Here is a 24187-nt window from a genome sequence, read left to right as displayed (position 1 = left end):
GAGGATATAGACAGGCTGATGAAATGGGTGGACACGTTGCAGATGAAATTTAATGCGGAAAATGCGAGGTGATACATTTCGGTAGGAAGAACGAGGAGAGGCAATATAAACTAAAGGGCACAGGAACAGAGACATCTGGGAGCATATGTACACAAATCATTGAAGGTGGCAGGGCAGGTTGAGAAAGTGACTTAAAAAAGCATACGGGATCCTGGACTTTATAAATAGATGTAAGGAATCTTACAACACCAGGTTATAGTCCAACAATTTTATTTTAAAATCACAAGCTTTCGGAGATTATCCCCTTCGTCAGGTGAATGAGTGAAAGATTCTCAAATCGCATATCTTATATTAGGCTGGGACAGCATCACACCAATCAAAAGGTGTCGTTGTTGTTCAAACAGGCCAGTCACGGAGAACTGCACGTCCCAGTACACTGGATATACATTGTGTCAATTACACAGACAGAAAGAAAGAGACCCAAATGGCAGAGAGAGAGAGAGAGAGAGAGAGAGAGAGAGAGAGAGAATATTAAAACACACAACTTTTTTTTCCCCTTTTTTGTGGCCTCAGTACTCAACACCAACAACAGCCAATCTCCAGACATCATCCTACAACTCATCCGTTTCATCCTGGATCACAATGTCTTCACCTTCGATAACCAGTTCTTTACCCAAACACACGGAACAGCCATGGGGACCAAATTCGCATCCCAATACGCCAACATTTTCATGCACAAGTTCGAGCAGGACTTCTTCACTGCACAGGATCTCCAACCAACACTATACACCAGATACATAGACGACATTTTCTTCCTATGGACCCACGGCGAAGAATCACTGAAGAGACTACACGATAACATCAACAAGTTCCATCCCACCATCAAACTCACCATGGACTACTCCTCAGAATCGGTTTCTTTCTTGGACACACAAATCTCCATCAAAGACGGGCACCTCAGCACCTCACTCTACCGCAAGCCCACGGACAACCTCACGATGCTCCACTTTTCCAGCTTCCACCCCAACCACGTCAAAGAGGCCATCCCCTATGGACAGGCCCTACGAATACACAGGATCTGCTCAGACGAGGAGGAACGCGATGGACGCCTACAGACGCTGAAAGACGCCCTCGTAAGAACGGGATATGACGCTCGACTTGTCAATCGACAGTTCCGACGGGCCACAGCAAAGAATCGCATAGACCTCCTCAGAAGACAAACACGGGACACAACCAACAGAGTACCCTTCGTCGTCCAGTACTTCCCCGGAGCTGAGAAACTACGCCATGTTCTCCACAGCCTTCAACATGTCATCGATGACGACGAACACCTCGCTAAGGCCATCCCCACGCCTCCACTACTCGCCTTCAAACAGCCACCCAACCTCAAACAGACCATCGTTCGCAGCAAATTACCCAGCTTTCAGGAGAACAGCGTCCACGACACCACACAACCCTGCCACGGCAACCTCTGCAAGACATGCCAGATCATCGACACGGATACCACCATCACACGAGAGGACACCACCCACCAGGTACATGGTTCATACTCCTGTGATTCGGCCAACGTTGTCTACCTCATGCGTTGCAGGAAAGGATGCCCCGGAGCATGGTACATTGGCGAGACCATGCAGACACTGCGACAACGGATGAACGGACACCGCGCAACAATCGCCAGACAGGAGGGTTCCCTCCCAGTCGGGGAACACTTTAGCAGTCAAGGACATTCAGCCACCGATCTTCGGGTAAGCGTTCTCCAAGGCGGCCTTCGAGACACACGACATCGCAAAATCGTCAAGCAGAAGTTGATAGCCAAGTTCCGCACCCATGAGGACGGCCTCAACCGGGATCTTGGGTTCATGTCACGCTACACGTAACCCCACCAGCAAAAAGGGGAAAAAAAGTTATGTGTTTTAATATTCTCTCTCTCTCTGCCATTTGGGTCTCTTTCTTTCTGTCTGTGTAATTGACACAATGTATATCCAGTGAACTGGGACGTGCTGTTCTCCGTGACTGGCCTGTTTGAACAACAACGACACCTTTTGATTGGTGTGATGCTGTCCCAGCCTAATATAAGATATGCGATTTGAGAATCTTTCACTCATTCACCTGACGAAAGGGATAATCTCCGAAAGCTTGTGATTTTAAAATAAAATTGTTGGACTATAACCTGGTGCTGTAAGATTCCTTACATTTGTCCACCCCAGTCCATCACCGGCATCTCCACATCATTTATAAATAGAGGCATAGAGTGCAAAAGCAAGGAAGTCATGATGAACCTTTATAAAACACTGGTTCGGCCACAACTGGAGTATTGTGTCCAGTTCTGGGCACCGCGCTTTAGGAAAGATGTGAAGGCCTTAGAGAGGGTGCAGAAAAGATTTACTGGAATGATTCCAGGGATGAGGGACTTTAGTCACGTGGATAGACTGGAGAAGCTGGGGTTGTTCTCCTTGGAGCAGAGATGGTTGCGAGGAGATTTCATAAGAGGTATTCAAAATCACAAAGGGTCTAGACAGAGTAGATAGAGAAACTGTTCCCATTGGCGGAAGGGTCAAGAACCAGAGGACAGATTTAAAGTAATTGGCAAAAGAACCAAAGGTGACATGAGGAAAAAGCGAGGGGTTAGGATCTAGAATGCACTGCCTGAGGGAGTGATGGAGGCAGATTCAATCATGGCTTTCAAAGGGGAACTGGAGAAGTACTAGAAAGGAAAAAATTTGCAGGGCTACGGGGATAGGGTGGGAGAGTGGGACTCGCTGGATTGTTCTTGCTTAGAGCTGGCGTGGACTTGATGGGCTGAATGGCCTCTTTCTGTGTTGTAAACTTTCAACGATTCTTTTTGTTGATGGTTAGAGAAGAAAACAGATTGACTAAAAAAATCCAATCTCTACAAACAATCAGTGCTTTTGGTTGTACATATTCATTTAAAAAAAATCTCGTAAACCATTTTTGAGGATTGTGGGAGGGGACCGGGCGGGGAGGGGACATGCGGGGAGTGGACGAAGGGATAAGTGGAGAGAGGATAAAGGGACACGTAGGTAGAGGATAAAGGGACACGTAGGTAGAGGATAAAGGGACACGTAGGTAGAGGATAAAGGGACACGTAGGTAGAGGATAAAGGGACACGTAGGTAGAGGATAAAGGGACACGTAGGTAGAGGATAAAGGGACACGTAGGTAGAGGATAAAGGGACACGTAGGTAGAGGATAAAGGGACACGTAGAGGATAAAGGGACACGTAGGTAGAGGATAAAGGGACACGTAGGTAGAGGATAAAGGGACACGTAGGTAGAGGATAAAGGGACACGTAGGTAGAGGATAAAGGGACACGTAGGTAGAGGATAAAGGGACACGTAGGTAGAGGATAAAGGGACACGTAGGTAGAGGATAAAGGGACACGTAGGTAGAGGATAAAGGGACACGTAGGTAGAGGATAAAGGGACACGTAGGTAGAGGATAAAGGGACACGTAGGTAGAGGATAAAGGGACACGTAGGTAGAGGATAAAGGGACACGTAGGTAGAGGATAAAGGGACACGTAGGTAGAGGATAAAGGGACACGTAGGTAGAGGATAAAGGGTTACCTGTGTAGTGGATGAAGGGGCTACAATATTCTATACCATATATTGATGATTACTGACTAAGATATCCACTCTCATACGATGCTTCGTCTACGATACTCAGTGCCGTACAATGACGTTTATCGACTATGATACTCACTGCCATACGATGCTGCTTGCGGAGCTGTTTAACTCTAACAACGTCCATAGCCTCAGACACGTGCTCTGCAGAACGTTCTAGGTCTTCTGCATATCTCTTTATCAGCACGATTGGAATCCCACAACGGCCATGCTGAAACATCACAAAAAAGGACATGATCCCATCAGGAAAGAATTATGATGAGTATTAAATAAAAATGACAAAAACTGAGCCCATTTATTGTTCAGTTTTCTGCTGATAATTACCGATCGAACCAAACTGCATTTGATTGGCTCACATTTAGTCAATCGGACATTTGATTGGTACCTTCACAGACACAAGGTTCTTTCAACCAATCACCAATTTTTGCCGTGTTTGCGTCGAATATTTTCTGGTGGTGTAAATGCATTAGATGTTTCAGGAGTTGCCATCTTTGTTATCAGCGAGTTGAGAATATAAGGGGAGGGTGGGAAATTCCAGGGTCTCTGTTCCACTGCTGAGACAGCAACAGAGTGAGGCCACCATTGGCTACAGATGCCGACTCTGTCCCAAATTGCTTTGCGCCCGGAAGTTTGCACTGACAATGCCCAAATGTCAAAGTGCTTTTGTGGCAATCTGACATGGTAGATGAGGCCTGGGTAAGGACTTACAACAAAGCAACTGCACAGTGCAGGCAGGTTCGTGAGTGCAGACCTACGCAATTAGGGGCAGAGGAGGTTGACGACGAGAAGCAGCAGGAGGGAAGACATTCAACTATGATGACATTGAGGAAGAGGATGCTAAGGACAAGGCCACACAGTGGTCCCCGAAGCATGATTCTACACCATGTACCATGTATCAGGTGAGAATGGATGTGACAGGTGACCAATGGTGGAAGTGTGGGGGTGGGGCGCTTGGAGGCAGGAGGACATGTGATGAAACCTCCCGGAATATGTCCAACCAGGGTTGGCAACCCCATCAGGGATGTCAGCAGTGGTGATCAGAAGGTCGACTCCACCCCAGATCAACTCCCTAAGGCCTCTACAGGAATTTCAGGGCCCAGTTTCAGGTCTGACTGGTGTGTCTATGCTTCAATTCTTATGGTAAGTCTACACTTCAATTCTACAGGAGGCTCACGCTCCCTTGAATTGGGCTCATTGGCTCAGTGCAAGCCGTAGGACACCTGTTCCCCAAGAGGAATAACCAGCTTCGTTCATACCTTGTCAGAGTAGGGTTTCTCCGTGAGATCAATTGCTTCCGATTCTAACTTGTTTTCTATTAACGTTTCCAGTTCTGCTTCTCTTATCCGGGGGGCCTTTCTTCCAGATACAGGACACAACTTAACTCCCAGCTGTAGTATGCAGGCAGTCTCTGATAGTGCAGTCTCTGGTAAGCAAGGGGGTTGAGTGGCCAAGGGTGAGCCGGCCTCCTCTGCAGTGGGACAGTGAACGTGTAAGTTAGTGGCCAATCCATACCTACTAGTGATGGAAGGGTTTGACTTGCTCGAAGTATGGGGCATGGGATAAATTCCATTTTTCATATACTCTCTGCATTTCTTGGCAGGCACTGGAGGTGGCTGGGAAGGGTTTTTGGAATGTGCCCTGTTTTCAGTCACAAGCATCCTGCTTTCTGTTGAATTACAGAACCCTGCTCTGTCTCGACATCCTTCTGTAAAATGGCGGCTTTGCTGAATGCTCAGAGATGGGGGTGCTGTGGTTTGATTGGGCAGGTCGCACTTTTTAATCGGACTTGGGATGTTCTTCATTTCTGAGAAATTAAGCGGGTTGGAGACTAGGTCCTTTAGTTTTGTAGTTTGAAGGCCAGTATCATCGTTTTGTGCTGTATGTGTTTCTGAAGTCATACAAGGAACTGCACTTGGCCTGCAAACTTCTCTTGCACTGCAACTGTGAGGCCTTACGCTGGAGATTTTCTTGATTTCTGGCTTCACAAAGAGCTTGCCTTGCTGAGGCACAGCAGCATGTGTTCCTGTATCTGAGACAGTGTTTGATAAAGAGGCAGCTTCACTGTGCAACTCCTCCAAAGAGCGAGATCTTTGCCACTGCTTCTGAACAGCACGGGAATGTGCCAAGTCCTCACAACTTACGCTGACCTGCAACTTTTGGCAACTTATCCTTCTGAGAGGCACTGACTGGCCATCGTAACCAAACTGTATGTAGACAGACTTTAGGGAGCTGCATGGGACCTGAGGCTTAGCAAGGCGCTTGTCTTCATCTCTTCCAAAGTGTACATTTTCAATAGAGTTTGTGAGGTGAAGTGCCAGATAGTTTGATGGTAGGCACTTGAACTGCAACCCAGGGTTTGCCAATGACCCCGTGGACACTTGTGGCCAAGACTTTCTGCTTTTGCCTAAAGACAATAAAGACCAGTTAGAATTGCTGATAATGCAAACACAATAATCTGAGTTAGAAGTAGTCTTACCTAACAGCTGGAAGGAATAATGCTAAGGTGTCAGCTTCGGCTCAGTGGTAGCACACTCCCCTCTGAGCCAGAAGGTCTTGGGTTCAAGTCCCACTCCAGATACCTGAGCACATAATCTAGGCTGACACTCCCTGTGCAGTACTGTGTGACAGCTGTACTGTCGGAGGTGCCATCTTTCGGATGAAATGTTAAACCGAGGGCCCGTCTGCCCTCTCCGGGGGCTGTAAAAGATCCCACGGCACTATTTCGAAGAAGAACAGTGGAGTTCTCCCTGTTGTCCTGGCCAATATTTAACTCTCAGCCAACATCATTTATCTCATTGCTGTTTGTGGGACCTTGCTGTGCGCAAATTGGCTGCCACATTTCCCTACATTACAACAATGATTATAGTTGAAGTACTTCACTGGCTGTAAAGCACTTTGGGATGCATTTAAAGAGCAGGAATAGGCTAGAAGTCAGGCGTTTCTTCTTTTCCCAGAGAGTTGTGAGCCTCTGGAATGCGTTGCTGGCTGGTGCGGTGTGTACTGACTCTCTGCATGCTTTCAAAAGGGAGCTGGACCGGTTATTAGCTGGGGCAGAGATCACATCATGTAAAAGGTAAGTGGTTTAACAATTAATACATGCATAGTCAATTTGATCTCCTGGACTGGTTTCGATCACCTGAGGGGGTTGGAAAGGAATTTTCCAGATTATTTTCCCCTTTTGGCCCTGGGTGTTTTTGCTTTTTTATTTACATTACATGGCTGCTGGGGGTGGAAAGTGTCTAGTCATGATGCTCCAGGCACTATGAGTTTGGGACACACTTAATGGACCAGCTGGTAACAGGAGGGACAGTAAGTAGTGCAGATGAGAGCAGAGAGTTGCAAAGAAACACGGACAGATTAAGTGAGTGGGCAAAACTATGGCAGATGGAGTTTAATGTGGGCAAGTGTGAGGTCATCCACTTTGGACCTAAGAAAGATAAATCAGAATATTTTATAAATGGTGAGAAACTAGGCACTGTCGAGGAACAGAGATTTGTGAGTCCAAGTGCACAAATCATTTAAAGCTAGTAGACAGGTACAAAAAGCAATCAAAAAGGCTACTGGAATATTGACCTTTACCTCAAGGGAGCCGGATTACAAAGGGAAGCAAGTTATGTTTTAGTTGTACAGAGCCTTGGTCGGACCACCTGGAGTACTGCATTCAATTTTGGGCACTGCACTTCAGGAAAGGTATATTGGTCTTGGAGGGGGTGCAGCACAGATTCACCAGTGTGATACTAGGGCTTAGAGGGTTGAATTATGAGGATAGGTTGCATAAACCTTGCTTGTATTCTCTTGAGTATATGAGATTGAGGGGTGATCAGATCAAGGATTTAAATTGTTAAAAAGATTCGATGGGGTAGAGAGAGAAACTATTTCCCCTGTGAGGGAATCCAGAACAAGGGGGCATAATCTCAAAATTAGAGCTAGGCCATTCAGGAGTGAAATCAGGAAGCACTTTTTAACAAAAAGGGCAGTAAAAATATGGAATTCTCTCCCCCAAAAGGATGTAGATGCTGGGACAATTGGAGCTTCCAAGACTGATTATCCATAGATTTTTGTTTGGTAAGGGTATCAAGGGATATGGAGCAAAGGTGGGTAAATGGAGTTGAGGTGCAGATCAGCCATGATCTAATTGAATGGTGGAGCAGGCTCGAGGGGTTGAATGGCCTTCTCCTGTTCTGATGGTCTTTTCCTGCTGTTATTTTCGTTTGTTCATATAAAAATGCAAGCCCTTTCCTTTAATCGGTCAGCAGCACCAAATGTGACTCTTGCTAGAACAGCATTGTGCCCTCTGACCCTGTATAGCCTTTGTCCCTGCTTCTGAACAGCATGGGAACAAGTTCTCACAACTAACACCAACTCTCAACGTTTGGCAGGTTGTCCTTTTGAAGGTCCAACCCCATGTCCAAAAAGAACAATTTGGAGAAATTGAAAGGGTTGGAAAGGATCAACAGATACAGCCCAAGTGAAACATTGATTCAGCTCCTGGTCCAAAACTGGTTCATAGTGTTCTCCTTGGAGAGCAGGTGCAGAGGAGGCTTCCATCCAGCCTCCCGATCAAAGGGAAATCTTGCTCCCATGGATGTACCGAGAACCTTTTTGGAGAGCTTTCATCGACTCTTTTCTTGGGACAAGGCTCACAAGAGCTCCATGTAGATATTTGCTTGTCTTTCCTGTCGCAATAATTGGAGGAGCCAAAGGCTGTTAACAGGCCAAAGAGGAAATTAAAAAAAAATTCTATAACATTCCGAAGTTGGAAAATTTTGGCTATATTAAGTGATCGATTACCCCAGAGAACAATTACCATTCCTCCCTCAACTGTTTGGGTTCTATACTTGGTACACAAAGGGGCCCACACCCCTGCTTTCAGCAGGTGCGGCTTATGTTGGGCCTATCAGGTGTGGTGCCCATGGCAGAAATCCCGCGGAGCCCCCTCAGTGCTCAGAAGACTTTCCCACCCTCCAAGTGGAATTTGGGCCACCGGATGAACAGCAAAGGAACGCAGCAAATGGGTTCTGCCCTCAATTCTGGTCCCCATGCGGGTAATTCAACCCATTTCCAACCTCCCACCCAACCAGAATTTCGGGAACTTTGCTGTAATATGGATGAGTGCTGCAATATGAATCTGTACTGTGACACAGATCAGTACTGCTTGGTGCTGTAATATGGACCAATGCTGTAATATGGATCAGTGCTGTACTATGATCAGTGCTTTAATATGGAGCACTGCTGTAATATAGTTCTGTACTATAATACTGCTCAATGCTGTAACAACCTCTGTCTGAAGTACATTCAGCATCAAGGTTGCTATGGATTTCCATTTGCTAGGGTCTGTAGTGGCTCCTCGACTAATTGAATACTTCCTCTAAGGAACCTACAGATGTGTACGCAGAAATAAATCCAAGAATAGAGAAAATGGCACATAAAAACCGAGTAGTGTCTGAAGCACACCAACATAAAGAAAGAACTTGCATTTACATGGCGCCTTTCACAACCTCAGGATGTCCCAAAACGCTTTACAGCCAATGAAATACTTTTGAAGTGAGTCACTGTTGTAATGTAGAAAATTTGGCAGGGATATGAGCACAGCAAGGTCTCACAAACAACAATGTGATAATTACCAGATAATTTGTTTTTAGTGACGTTGGTTGAGGGATAAAAAGTGGCCAGGGCACTGGGGAGAACTCATCTGCTCTTCCTCGAACAGTGTCGTGGGATCTTTTACGTCCACCTGAGAGGGCAGACGAGGCCTGGGTTTAACATCTCATCTGAAAGACGGCACCTCCGACAGTGCAGCACACCCTCAGTACTGTACTGCGACTGTCAGCCTGGATTATGTGCTCAAGCCCCTGAGAAAGTGAGGGCATTATCTGTAGAAAACAGTTGCACTGAGTTAGTTTGAGCTGCCCCTACCATTCTCGGGATATCCACTCTCCTCAAAGCAGCCTGAATCCCAGGGAGAGTGTCTCTGCAGGTCTGGACCAGTGTGCTTAAGGGAAAAGTGGGACAAAATCTCCTGAGAGGCACATTCACCAGCTGGGTCCTTATCACTGTTACCTGTAGGAAGAAAATATTAAAGGCCAATTAATGTCAAAAGTTCAGCAGTGCGAATTAAAACAAACAAGAGGTGCAAAAAACATAACGGAAACCATTATTAAACAGCACTTGAGTCAGTTGCTAAGTACTGAAATTCTTCTTTATTTTACTGTATTTTAAGTTTAACTTAATTAACTTTAGTTGTTCAATAGTAAACAATTTTACAACACCAAGTTATAGTCCAGCAATTTTATTTTAAATTCACAAGCTTTCGGAGACTTCCTCCTTCCTCAGGTACATTTACCTGAGGAAGGAGGAAGTCTCCGAAAGCTTGTGAATTTAAAATAAAATTGCTGGACTATAACTTGGTGTTGTAAAATTGTTTACAATTGTCAACCCCAGTCCATCACCGGCATCTCCACATCATGTTCAATAGTAGGAACTGTTTGAAGTTGTTTTATTGGTATCTGTGGACTAGGTTGAGCCAGTCTCAGGTTTATTTCTTGGTTCTATGATGTGATCAGCTGTCCTCTGATTGGCTGCTTTTTTTTTTATCTATGGCTATTGTTTGAATTAAGTGTGTAGAGGATAAACACTGACAGGGACTGGTTGTGCCAAATGGCCTGTTTCCGTGTTGTAATTTCTGTGGAATTCTGTGCAATAAATCTGACCTTGCCAGATCGCACACATTCTGAGAACAAATTTAAAAAATCAAAATCAAAACCAAAGAACGAAGGGAAGGATTAGGAGATTTTTATTTTCCACCCAGAAGGTCGTGTCCTATCAGAAACACAGGTGGAAGAGAATCTATAAATAAATTACTTGAAAAATATATACTTTTTAAGGATGCAGTGAAAGGGCAGGGGAGGGGGACTCAGGGAATACTCTGAGTGTTGGCACAGGGCTGAGTGCCCTCCTCCTGTGCTGCAAAATTCTTCGATTACATTCTGAAAACATTTTACATGCATAACAGTCGGTGATTCTCCAAATGTAATTGATTGTGTGAAGGTCTTTGAGATGTTTCAACATCTCAAACAAATCTAAAGATGCCTTTCTTTTATTAACATTAACAGAGGTGATGCAACAATAAAGCTGAACAATTATTCCTTGTCCTGCCTCAACTGTCTGACCGCAATTTTTACTATCCAAATAAAGGTGCTGATCTTACTGTCACAGTCGTGCAGAAGTTCGACAGCCGTCAGCAGCCGGGACCTGTGCTGCGGTTCGAGAATGTTCAGTTCGTCCAAGTCCTCCTCCTGCAGCAGCTTGAATGTGTCCAGATCCTCGTACCCGTTCAATAGAAGAGTCGGCATGTGCTGCTGTAAACGGAACAAACACAACAGAGTGATGGAGACTGGAAAATTGAGAGGTTGGGGAGGGCGGCAGGTGAGTCAGAGGACCTTCTTGTAGGTCTGCTCCTGGGGCCTAGCAGGCAGGTCAGAGGACTTTCCGGATCCTTGTTGTTGCATCCGAGTCCTAAATATGTCACAGGACCCCGATTTCAATATATTCGCAAGGTTCCTGCCTGTTTCAGGCAGGAGCAAGGCCACCTATCTCAAGGCCTCCTCCAAAATCGTATTGGCGTGAAGAAAATTTTTTTTGTTGCGATTTTTGTCTTGTTGCCGCAGTACCAAAATGAAAATTGGCCTCTACTGTACGCAGGAGAACTACCATCAAATTTAGGGTTCTTATGTGTGAATTCATTCTTTTTTTGCCAGTGAATCCCAGACTTAGGGACTCAACGAATAAAGGCATGAATAGAGTGAGCCAAGAAACCAACCTGTAGGTCAATGCGTTGGAGGAGCTCCTGAACGTTTTGGGGTTTCAGCTGTTTGCCTCCTCGTCTCCTCCTCCTTGGCCTTTTTGGTTTCTCCGTTTCATCATTCACAACATCCATGTAGATGAATTTGAATGTTCCAACTTTATTGTTCAACAGACCCATCCAAGTCCCCCCTGGGGGTTTACTGATTATGTCTATAAGGTCTCCTTTCTGTAAAACAGGTTGACAGATTATCACTATTTTCTGTTGAAACATGTAGAGGTACCAAAACTACCTGGAAACATCAAAGCAAGTTCTTGCAAGATTAATGTTTCCCTCCCCAATGACATTTATATCGTGCCTTTCATGACCTCAGGATGTCCCAAAGAAACAATGAAGTACTTTTTGAAGTGTAGTCACTGTTGTAATGTAGGAAACGGGGTGGCCAACTTGCACACAGCAAGCTCCCAGAAACAGCAATGAGATAAATGACCAGAGACTAGAGCCCATAATACAGGTAACTCTGCGATGAGTGGCTTACCTCCTGCCCCTCAAAACCGCTCCACCATCTACATGACTCAAGTGTAGAGCATGGTAGAATACTCAATACTTGCTCGGATGGGCACAGTCTGAACAACACTTAAGAAACTCGACACCATCCAGGACAGAGCGGTTCGCTTGATCACGCCCTTACCAATATACAGCCTCAATATCTACCACTGGTAGCACTGTAGTTGCAGTATATATTACTTACAGGATGCACCAGCAAGGTTACTTCGATAGAACTCCCAATCCCATGAAATCTGCCACCAAGATGGATAAGAGTACCAATGTCATGGAAGCACCATTACCTCCAAGTAACACATCATTCTTCATTGTTGCTGGGTCAGAATCCTGGAATTGCCTACCTGATGCCATTGTGGGAGCAAGTGGTTCAAGAAGAAAAAGAAAGATAGATAGATAGATAGACTTGCATTTATATAGCACCATTCATGACCTCAGGATGTCCCAAAGTGCTTTATAGCCAATGAAATACTTCTTGAAGTGTAGTCACTGTTGTACTGTAAGGAATCGGGGCAGTCAATTTGCACACAGCAAGGTCCCATAAAGAGCACTGTAATAATGGCCAAATAATCTGTTTTTTATTGTTGTTGAGGGATAAATATTGGCCAGGACACCAGGGAGAATTCCCCTGCTCTTCTTTGAAATAGTACCATGGGATCTTTTACATCCACCTGAAAGGGCCCTTGGTTTAACATCTTATCTGAAAAATGGCACCTCTGACAATGCAGCACTCCCTCAGTACTGCACTGGAGTGCCAGCGTAGATTTTGTGCTCAAGTCTCTGGAATGGGACTTGAACTCACAGCCCTCTGGCTCAAAGGCGAGAGTGCTAACACTGAGCCACGGCTGACATCTAAGACCCACCACCACTTTCTTAGGACTACTAGGGATGGTCTATAAATGTAGCATTATTCCGATATCAAACAAATAGTACTTCAATCATTTATCTTAGAAATGATGATTTACCTCAGATAAAAGTCTCTAAATTCACTCTTTACATTTTTACCACCTGGAAACATCAAAGCAAGTTCTTGCAAAATTAATGTTTCCCTCCCCAATGACATTGTATAAACAGGTATTATGTAAGTTATGACTTGTTTTGGACTTTTAAATGTAAACGATAGTTAGGACTGGTGTTCAATATATATGCGTGTGTCTCAATCTCCCTGTCCGATTCACTTTCTAAAGTTAAAACAAAAGTTAAGAGTTGATTTTCCTATAATTTGTCCACTAAGGAGTGGTTAACATCATGATATTGGATCTCTGCCCTCTTTATGTTGTTCAGAAGGCCTTTGATAAAGTCCCACATAAGAAGTTAGTGTGCAAAATTAAAGCACATGGGATTGGTTGTAATACATTGGCATGGATTGAAAATTGGTTAACAGACAGGAAGCAGAGAATAGGAATAAATGGGTCTTTTTTGGGGTGGCAGGCGGTGACTAGTGGGGTACCGCAGGGATCAGTGCTTGGGCCCCAGCTAGTCACAATATATATCAATGATTTGGATGAGGGAACCAAATGTAATATTTCCAAGTTTGCTGACGACACAAAACTAGGTGGGATCATGAGATGTGAGGAGGATGCAAAGAGGCTTTAAGGTGATTTAGAGTGGGCAAATACATGGCAGATGCAGTATAATGTGGATAAATGTGAAGTTATCCACTTCGGAAGGAAAAACAGAAAGGCAGAGTATTATTTAAATAGTGATAGATTGGGGAATGTTGATGTACAAAGGGACCTGGATGTCCTTGTACACCAGTCACTGAAAGCAAACATGCAGGTGCAGCAAGCAGTTAGGAAGGCAAATGGTATGTTGGCCTTCATTGCAAGAGGATTTGAGTACAGGAGCAAGGATGTCTTACTGCAGTTATACAGTGCCTTGGTGAGACCACACCTGGAGTATTGTGTGCAGTTTTGGTCTCCTTACCTAAGAAAGGATTTACTTGCCATAGAGGGAGTGCAGCAAAGGTTCACCAGACTGATCCCTGGGATGGCAGGACTGTCGTATGAGGAGAGATTAGGTCGACTCAGCCTGTATTCACTCGAGTTTAGAAGAATGAGAGGGGATCTCATTGTAACATATAAAATTCTGACAGGGCTAGACAGACTGGATGCAGGGCGGATGTTTCCCCTGGCTGGGAGGTCCAGAACGAGGGGTCACAGTCTCAGGATACAGGGTAGGACATTTAGGACTGAGATGAGGAGAAATTTCTTCACTCAGAGGGTGGTGAACCTGTGGAATTCTCTACCACAGAAGGCTGTGGAGGCCAAGTCACTGAATATATTTCAGAAGGAGCTAGATAGATTTCTAGACACAAAAGGCATCAAGGGGTATGGGGAGAGAGCGGGAATATGGTATTGCCATGATCATATTGAATGGCGGAGTAGGCTCGAAGGGCTGAATGGCCTACTTCTGCTCCTATTTTCTATGTTTCTGGGATCTCTGGGACTTCTCCCAAGAGGGAGTGTTTGCACCCGCAGTAGATGCAGGCTAAGGGCTGCCATGTAAACGGGACATTGCAACCTGTCCTGCCTCGCTTTCCTCCTGCATCACTGGCACGTGCCATTTTCAAGGGCACCCAGAAGAAATGGCTCTGTGCCCAGTCCCTGTCCAGTAAGAGAATCAGAGGAGCTGGCTGCAAACACGAAGGCCCAAAAGTAAACCCCTCTTTTTTCTGACAAGGTCACTGGGCTAATGGGTCTGTAGTTACCAGATGTAGATCGACGAGCTGATCTGTAGTTACTTTTCATTGCTCCACCTCCAGGGGTCAGTGTTAGGACCACTGCTCTCCTCAAAATATATAAATGATTTGGACTTGGGTAAAGGAGGGAATATTATTCAAATTTAAGTACTACATAAAAAAATAGGAAGCATGGTTAACAGCGAAGAGGACTGCAAACAACTTCAGGAGGACATGGGTTAGTAGAATGGACAGAATGATGTCAGGTGAAATTTAATGCAGAGAGTTGAGAGGTGATATATTATGGGAGGAAGAATAAGGAGAGGACATCTACACGAAATGGTAAAACTTTAAAAGTAGAGGAAAGTACTTTGGGGGGAAAGTAAACCTCTGGACCCCTCTTAGAAATACAGACAAATATAAAGTGAAGATAAATTCAGAGGTACCTTGAGTCTCAGCGAATCTGTATCGTACGGACTTGGAATGAAATCAGTGTGGACCCGAGCACGGCCACAAAAAGGCCCCTGGTAAGCAGATTCCTCATCCTCACCATCTTCTGATTTTACACTTTCTCTGTTACTGGTTGATGAATCCGTGGTACTCACTGTCTGACCGCCTGAAACAGAGAACAGGTACAAGTGACAAACTCCTGGCAATAACCAACACCAGCTTTCCTTAATTCCTAAGTATAAGCAAAGATGACTTTAGTTGTTATAGTCTATGTCGTCCAAAGTGAGGCCTGATTCTCCCCCACCCCCGGGGCCTGTTTCTCCCCTCTCCCTTAGTTCATTGCATGGATTTCTGGGAAATGTAATTCTTCTGGTTTGGGTTTGTGGGAGAGATGGGTTTGAAGTCATGAAGGGTAACCTCCAATTATCCTTATGAGCTTTGGCTACTTACATGACTCCTTCTACACTTTACAGAGGATTTGGCTTGGTTATGGGGAGAAAAATACCGCTAAGGGTGGATATTTCTCCTCAGTGCGCCTGAGGAATCATCCCGTTGCCCAGGCAATGTGAAGAAGAAAAAGGGGCACCTGGAGAATCCTAGTACAAGGGCCTGCACTGGGATCCCCATGGGCTGGAGAGTCTGTGGGGCAGGGGTGGGCGGGCATGGAGGCATCCCGAAGACTGAAGAGGAGCTAACTCCAGGTACATATCCCCCCCCCCCCCCTCCACCACACCGCGAGGCCTTGGGGCCTTCTGATAGCCTCTGGAGAGAATAACTCAGTGGCAGGGGCCAGGATCGCAGATGCAGGCCTCTGAGGCCTATAGCTGTGCTCCTGTTTCTTGCCTCAATTTTCAGGCACAAAGCCAGGCAGCCATGCAAATGCCTGGGGGTGGAAAATTTTAAGTTCCCCAAATGAGAGCCAGAGCCTATCGGGGCCTAGACAGGGAAGCCAGCCCTCTATATTTATATTTTAATCCTTCAAATTTTCTGGAGTCAGAATATAGCAATACAGTTTGTTTTTCTTTCTGTTTATGAACGACAGGTCTTCTCTACATTTAGACAAGTCCTAAAAGTAGGGTTGCCAACTCTGGGTGGGTGTACTCCTGGAGGGTTCATCCACATGACCTCCCACCGCGAACCATCCCGCCCCCATCCATTGGTCCATCCTTATGACGCACTGCCTTCCCATGGCCAATTGGAAAACGAACACTCTTTGTTACCCAATACATTAATCTTGACTGTTGGTCAAACAGCTTTTTTCCCCCGTCGCCAATATTTTTACAACTAATAAATGAAAATGTTCAAAGAAAATGAAAAAAACACAAATCTTTAATGCCCCTATGATTTTTCTCCTGGGTTGCTTGCAGCAGTGTTATAGAGATTAACCTTCAATTCCTGGAGACTCCAGGACAATCCTGGAGGGTTGGCAACCCTATCTGAAAGATGGAAGTAGTCTTACTCATTGAACTCTGCCCACTCAAGGAGCTCCGCAGACTCTCCACTGAGCCGAGCTTGGGCCTGTCCAGTAGGGTGGACTTATCAGTTGGATCTGGAACCTGAGCGGTGGGCATCACTCCATTGGATGTCAACTGGGGAGAAAGGGAACAAATCACTTTAGCAACATGAAGCCTCTTCCATTTTTGCCTCTCCTCTGCCCCTTCTGATCCCAGATAACCTCACTTCTGTATTGAGATGACTCTCACTAGTGACCTTGTGGTCATCACTGGCCTTGACATCGAGGATAATGAACAGAAAACCTTTTTATTGCTATTTATGGTACGCTATACAACAGAGCTCCCATCTCTACCACACGGTTGGTGGGAGCAGGAAATAAGGGGAAGCGGCGGGACCTCAGCAGGTGGGGGGGGGGGGGTGGGGGGGAGGGTCAATGGGCACGTGGGAAACTCGGGGGAAAAAATTCTTACCTCTCTCCATGCGATCATGACTTAATTGGAGGCCCTTAATGTGGCTTCCGGGTTTCCCACATGCCAGGAAGCCAGAATGACAGTGAAGGGAACTGCAAATCAGAGAGGGGGGCAGGAGAGAGAGAGAGAGAGAGAGAGCTCATGGGGCTTTGGAAAAATCGGAGGGGGATGGGGTTGGGGGGTGGGGGATGTGGATGACATCGGAGGGATTGAGGGGGTCGGACATCGGGGGTTGGTCGATCACAGGGATCCAATCGTGCCAGGTGAGCTTGTTGGGCCTGGATAAAGCACTCCTGCTCTCCCGGGCCTGCAAGCACTGCAATAAAGGCAGTTACCTCATGGATCCGGCCGTTCCCACCTGCTTTCACCTGACGTGAATCGGAAGTGATGGGAAACTGAACAGTTACGGTTAAAATCATTTTAAGTGTCCAATACACAACATATAAAGTACCTTAAGTATCGCAATGAGGTTCAGTGCCCCTTTAAGTATCGGCCCACCGGATTTAAGTGGGGGCGGGACTAGTGCCCCTTTAAGTATCGGCCCACCGGATTTAAGTGGGGGCGGGACTCCCTGGTGACTGTTGTGCACACGCACACAGATCTGCCTGGGTTAAACCCAAAAATGGGTGGGACGGAGGCGGGATTTCTGCCTGCTCCCAAAAATATTGATTTTCTCTACCCCCCCTCGCCCCCACCCCACCCGATCTTGGGGGCTCAGATCATGCTCAATATGTTCAATGAGGTACAAAGTGTAGGTCTATTTAATTATTTCCCAATCTCTTTGAAAGATTGACAGTCCTCTAATCCCCTGACTTATCCAATCCATGGACTGTACAAGGATGACAAATTAAGAGAACGCATTTTTTTTTATTTGTTCATGGGATGTGGGCGTCGCTGGCAAGGCTAGCGTTTATTGCCCATCCCTAATTGCCCTTGAGAAGGTGGTGGTGAGCCACCTTCTTGAACCGCTGCAGTCCGTGTGGTGAAGGTTCTCCCACAGTGCTGTTAGGTAGGGAGTTCCAGGATTTTGACCCAGCGACGATGAAGGAACGGCGATATATTTCAAAGTCCGGATGGTGTGTGACTTGGAGGGGAACGTGCAGGTGGTGTTGTTCCCATGTGCCTGCTGCCCTTGTCCTCCTAGGTGGTAGAGGTCGCAGGTTTGGGAGGTGCTCTCACAGAAGCCTTGTCGATTGCTGAAGTTGCTGCATCCTGTGGATGGTACACACTGCAGCCAGAGTGCGTCGGTGGTGAAGGGAGTGAATGTTTAGGGTGGTGGATGGGGTGCCATCAAGCAGGCTGCTTTGTCCTGGATGGTGTCGAGCTTCTTGAGAATTGTTGGAGCTGCACTCATCCAGGCAAGTGGAGAGTATTCCATCACACTCCTGACTTGTGCCTTGCAGATGGTGGAAAGGCTTTGGGGAGTCAGGAGGTGAGTCACTCACCGCAGAATACCCAGCCTCTGACCTGCTCTTGCAGCCACGGTATTTATATGGCCGGTCCAGTTAAGTTTCTGGTCAATGCTGACCCCAGGATGTTGATGGTGGGGGATTCGGCGGCAGTAATGCCGTTGAATGTCAAGGGGAGGTGGTTAGACTCTCTCTTGTTGGAGATGGTCATTGCCTGACACTTGTCTGGCACGAATGTTACTTGCCACTTATCAGCCCAAGCCTGGATGTTATCCAGGTCTTGCTGCATGTGGGCACGGACTGCTTCATTATCTGAGGGGTTGCGAATGGAACTGAACACTGTGCAATCATCAGTGAACTTCCCCATTTCTGACCTTATGATGGAAGGAAGGTCAATGATGAAGCAGCTGAAAGTGTTTGGGCCTAGGACACTGCTCGGAGGAACTCCTGCAGCAATATCCTGGGGCTGAGATGATTGGCTTCCAACAACCACGACCAACTGGTGCTGTTCCTGGCTGGGCGTAATGTGTTCACACTGACTCCCTCTTGGCGCTGTTCAGATGCAAGCGTTAACCACGTGAGAACCGATGTATCAAAACCTACCACCAGAGTTTATATAGCGTCCTTAATGTAGAAAAAACGTCCCAACGTGCTTCACGTGGCGACGCAAAGAAAACCAGGCCCTGGGCCGAGGAAGGAGAGATGATTAGGAGCAGTGACTAAAAGTTTGGTCGAAGAGGTGGGTTTTGAGGAGGGTCTTAAAGGGAGGTGGAGAGGCGAAGGGATTTACTTACCTGAGGGGGAGCACTACCGCTGTACGTCTTTGTAATCTTCCTCCTCACAGTTTCTTTTACCGACTTGACCTTTCTGCTCAGCGATTTCCGTGAACTTAAGGGGGATTTCATTGCGCTCCCTTTTTCACTGCTGACCCTTTCTTTACAAACGCACTAGCGGGATAGAACAGAACCACGTCACTTCATTTGTGAAACTCAGCGCACATCTCACATCTCTCCAGGAAATCGAGGAAATCCGTTCGGGTTAGAGGGCAAATTTTCCAGAGGAAGGGATGGGACAGCGAGTTGGGGCTAGGAAATTGGGGAGAGATCCTTATTGCCAGATCCCATATCTTAGAGCCAGCCAACTTACACATTCCTTGTGAGAGCTTCATATTATTATAATAGTGTATGTTAATTATATTGATATAGGGTACAGTAGTTTAGTGGTTATGGTACTGGACTAGTAATCCAGAGCTAATCCAGGGTTGGGCAACTTGTCTTCGGGCCCTGAGTGGGAACAATGGAAGGGTGGAGGAACCTCATCATCAGGCCTTGAGAGGGAACAATGAGAGCGGGGCGAGCCTCATCATCAAGCCCTGAGGGAGCAAAACAGCAGGGGGGGGAGGGGTTGTACACTTTGTCATCGGGCCCTGAGTGGCTATAAATTCCTATGAAAAAATCTACACTGTAAACTGCGGACCTAAATCTGTCCCACTGTAACTGCCAATAGGTGGCTCCCCCCAGAATTGCTGAAGATTCTTAGTGAGGTATTTTTTTTTTATTCGTTCATGGGATGTGGGCATCGCTGGCAAGGCCAGCATTTATTGCCCATCCCTAATTGCCTTTGAGAAGGTGGTGGTGAGCTGCCTTCTTGAACCGCTGCAGTCCGTGTGGTGAAAGTTCTCCCACAGTGCTGTTAGGTAGGGAGTTCCAGGATTTTGAGTTGGTGTGTGACTTGGAGGGGAATGTGCAGGTGGTGTTGTTCCCATGTGCCTGCTGCCTTTGTCCTTCTAGGTGGTAGAGGTCGCGGGTTTGGGAGGTGCTGTCGAAGAAGCCGTGGTGAGTTGCTGCAGTACATCCTGTAGATGGTACACACTGCAGCTATGGTGCGCCGGTGGTGAAGGGAGTGAATGTTTAGGGTGGTGGATGGGGTGCCAATCAAGCGGGTATCTGGGAGCGAATGCAAAGGAAACTCCAGGCTCACTTGTCTGCATTCAATTGCATTTGCTCTGTCCACTTACACATGATATTCAATAGCTGGTATCTGAATCGCTTCATGGGTTTCACTTACCCTTACATAGAATTTACAGCACAGAAACAGTCCATTTGGCCCAACAGGTTCATGTGGGTATTTATGCCGGTGTTTATGCTCCACACGAGCCTCCTCCAACCTACTTCATCTAACCCTATCTGGATATCCTTCTATTCCTTTCTCCCTCATCCATTCCTTTGTTAGCTCTAGACTCAACTATTCTAACGCTCTCCTGGCTTGCCTCCTATCTTGCATCCTCCGTAAACTTGAGTTCACCCAAAACTCTGCTGCCCATATCCTAACTCGCATCAAGTCCCGTTCATCCATCACCCCTGTGCTCGCTGAACTACATTGGCTCCCGGTCTGGCAACCCCTTGATTTTAGAATTCTCATCCTTGTTTTCAAATCCCTCCATGACCTCGTCCCTCCCTAATTCTGTAACCTCCTCTAGAGCTACAACCCTCCGAGATCTCTGCATTCCTCCAATTCTGGCCTCTTGCACATCGCCGATTTTAATCGCTCCACCATTGGCGGCCATGCCTTCAGCTGCCTAGGCCCTAAGCTTTGGAATTCCCTCCCTAAACCTCTCCACCTCACTTTCTTCCTTTAAGACTTTCCTTAAAACCTACCTCTTTGACCAAGCTTTTGGTCACCTGTCCTAATATCTCCTTATGTGGCTCGGTGTCAAATTTTATTTGTTAACGCTCCTTAGGATGTTTTATTACGTTACAGGCACAATATAAATGCCCATTGTTATTGTTATTATCTAGCTTCCTCTTAAATGCATCGAGGGTATTTGCCTCAACCACTCCATGTGGTAGCAGGTTCCATATTCTAACCCCTCTCTAGGTAAAGAAGTTTCTCCTGAATTCCTTATTGGGTTTATTAGTAACTATCTTACATTTCTGGCCCCTAGTTTTGGACTCCATCACAAGTGGAAAGACCTTCTCCACATCTAACCTATCAAACACCGTCATAATTTTTAAGACCCCGAAGAGGTTACCTCTCAGCCTTCTCTTTTCTGGAGAAAAGAGCCCCAGCCTGTTCAGCCTTTCCTGATAGTTGAGCCAACCCTTGGGCCACTTAAACAACCTACATATTATTAGGAATCAAAACTTAAACGCACATGAATTGACGTTAACCAAAAGGTGGATTTCTGCACCATTCTACACAGTATTTACCTGCGTTGGTTCCATATCCCTTAATAACTCTGCCCAACAAAAAGCTTCAAGGGATTGTCCTTTCTCACTGAGGTGCTGATATAAGGCATCTGTAGAATAACGATTAGGGTCCATTTTAGTATCCTCCAGTGAAAATTGTGTCCAGTGTCTACTGTGTCCAATTTTGGGCACTACACTTTAGGAAGGATGTCAAGGCCTTACAGAGGGTGCAGAGGAGATTTACGAGACTGCTACCAGAGATGAGGGTCTTCAGTTATGTGGAGTGACTAGAGAAGCTGGGGTTGTTCTCCTTGGAGCAGAGAAGGTTAAGCAGAGATTTAATAGGTGCTCAAAATTATGAAGGGTTTTGATATAGCAAATAAGGAGAAACTGTTTCCACTGGCAGGGGGGTTGGTACCAGAGGACACAGATTTAAGATAATTGGTACAAGAACCAGAGGGGAGGTGAGGAGATTTTTTTTTTAAGCATTAAGTTGTTATGATTTGGAATGCACTGCCTGAAAGGGTGGCGGAAGCAGATTCAATAGTAACTTTCAAAAGGGAATTGGATAAATACTTGAAAAGGAAAAATTTGCAAGGCTATGGGGGGAAAAAGTGGGGGAGTGGGAGTAATTGGACAGCTCTTTCAAAGAACGATGGGCCGAATGGTCTCCTTCTGTGCTGAGAGATTCTATGATATTAAGCAATGTTGCCCCTGTTTTACCAGACTGACCACTTACCCCGTGATTCTGAGCAGCGAGGCTCCTGCACACCTCACTGTCGGTCAGCGAGCGGGATAGCTTGTGCGACTTGTCTTCGCCACATTCTGAGTCAGAGGACGTTTTCCCAGATTTCTTCGGAGCCCGTACGACACCATGCTCGGCTGTAATGTGAAAAGCTTTAACAAGCTTCTTCCCCGTCAGCCCATCCAGACTGCTGGGAGGCGGGGAGCTGCAAACGGCCGCAGGATCTTCCTCGCTCAAGTACGGCTGCTTTCTTAGGGCCCTCGACCCTAAATAATTCACCAATCTTTCATCGCGTAGAGAATCCAACAGGTTGTTGCATGTCCCATCACAAGTGTTTTCTAAGGCAGAGGGGAGGGAGGGAAAGAAAAAAATTAAACCAATCACTTGTTCCGAAACAACTCTTGCAACATTCTACACAGTATTATTCAAGAGCATGCAAGTGCTCAAAGAGATTTTAGAAATCAGCTTCAGCAAATCATTGTGCTGATAGATAATAAACATTCACCCATATACAGTTGTGCTTTATACTAACAAACCTGCTGGTAATTCAGAGAAAATAGTTGTGGCAATTCTAAGTTAACTTGTTAAACAATTTTCTTTTTGCACAGCACGATGGCAGTTGTCTGAACTTGTTGGGGTGGGAACTGGTGTTTCTGGCTTTTTTATAGCTGGAATGCTGCGCAGCATGTTTTGTACCTGCTTAGGAGACTTTGTACCTGTAAGATACTGAGCATGACTCACGCAGGCCCCCGCCCCCGCCCACCCCGCTCCAAAATGAAACATTTATAGGCAGCTTCTACGATTGGGCCTCCTGCTGGACGTTCACTCAGTGATCTATCTGTTTGGCATATGCATTTGGCATGCTGGTGATGACAATGCTCTTAGATAGCTGGAATTATACGCCAAGTTTGCATACACTAAATAATAATAATGGGAGGAGGTTGCAGAAAGGGTCAATGTTGTGTCCAGAGGACTTGGTGCAGATACGAAAAGTTAACACCATGAGAAAATTTGCCAACATGGGGCTACTCAACTCATCTAATTGGTACAAGAAACTCTTAAGTGTGCGTGCCACAAACATTCCCTTCCAACTGGACAGGGGAATGTCAATGGATGTTATTTATATGGACTTCCAGAAGGCATTTGATAAGATCCCACATAAGAGACTGTTAGCTAAGATAGAAGCCCATGGAATTGAGGGAAAAGTACGGACTTGGTTAGAAAGTTGGCTGAGCGAAAGGCGACAGAGAGTAGGGATAATGGGAAGGTACTCACATTGGCAGGATGTGACTAGTGGAGTCCCGCAGGGATCTGTCTTGGGGCCTCAATTGTTCACAATATTTATTAACGACTTAGATGAAGGCATAGAAAGTCTCATATCTAAGTTTGCCGATGACACAAAGATTGGTTGTAAACAATTTTACAACACCAAGTTATAGTCCAGCAATTTTATTTTAAATTCACAAGCTTTCGGAGGCTACCTCCTTCCTCAGGTGAACGATGTGGAAATGAAGTCGCATTTATAATTCACAGAACAATGCTTGGTGATAACAGACAGTTTTTTCAACTGCCCGTTGCCAAGGCAATCAGTGTGCAGACAGACAGGTGTTACCTGCCAGGTCTCAGAATATACAAATCACCAAAAAAAAAACAACAAACAAAAAAAAACAGAGATAGAGAGGTAGAAACATAGAAAAGACAGCAACTGACCCGTTATATTAAAAACAGATAACATTTGTTCGCTGGTGGGGTAACGTGTAGCGTGACATGAACCCAAGATCCCGGT

The 24187-nt window shown here is 45.9% G+C and overlaps 1 protein-coding gene across 3 annotated transcripts in view; it reads right to left on the bottom strand.

Moving 5' to 3' along the window:
• Positions 1-24187, bottom strand: part of sash1a (SAM and SH3 domain containing 1a) — a 98334-nt gene that overhangs the window by 13060 nt on the left and 61087 nt on the right. For all 3 annotated transcript variants that reach the window (XM_067989336.1, XM_067989338.1, XM_067989337.1), the window contains exons 10-18: positions 22396-22739; positions 19263-19415; positions 16594-16723; positions 15131-15300; positions 11462-11671; positions 10850-11000; positions 9559-9702; positions 4899-6046; positions 3722-3853 (exon numbers count right to left, since the gene is read on the bottom strand). In XM_067989336.1, the coding sequence (XP_067845437.1) occupies positions 3722-3853; positions 4899-6046; positions 9559-9702; positions 10850-11000; positions 11462-11671; positions 15131-15300; positions 16594-16723; positions 19263-19415; positions 22396-22739 (2582 nt within the window). The remainder of the gene's footprint in view (positions 1-3721; positions 3854-4898; positions 6047-9558; positions 9703-10849; positions 11001-11461; positions 11672-15130; positions 15301-16593; positions 16724-19262; positions 19416-22395; positions 22740-24187) is intronic.

This window comes from Heptranchias perlo, chromosome 8, assembly GCF_035084215.1.
Source record: "Heptranchias perlo isolate sHepPer1 chromosome 8, sHepPer1.hap1, whole genome shotgun sequence".
NCBI classification, from domain to species: Eukaryota; Metazoa; Chordata; class Chondrichthyes; order Hexanchiformes; family Hexanchidae; genus Heptranchias; species Heptranchias perlo.
Note: the sequence above shows the minus strand (reverse complement) of the source record. Positions and strands in the feature narration are given on the sequence as shown.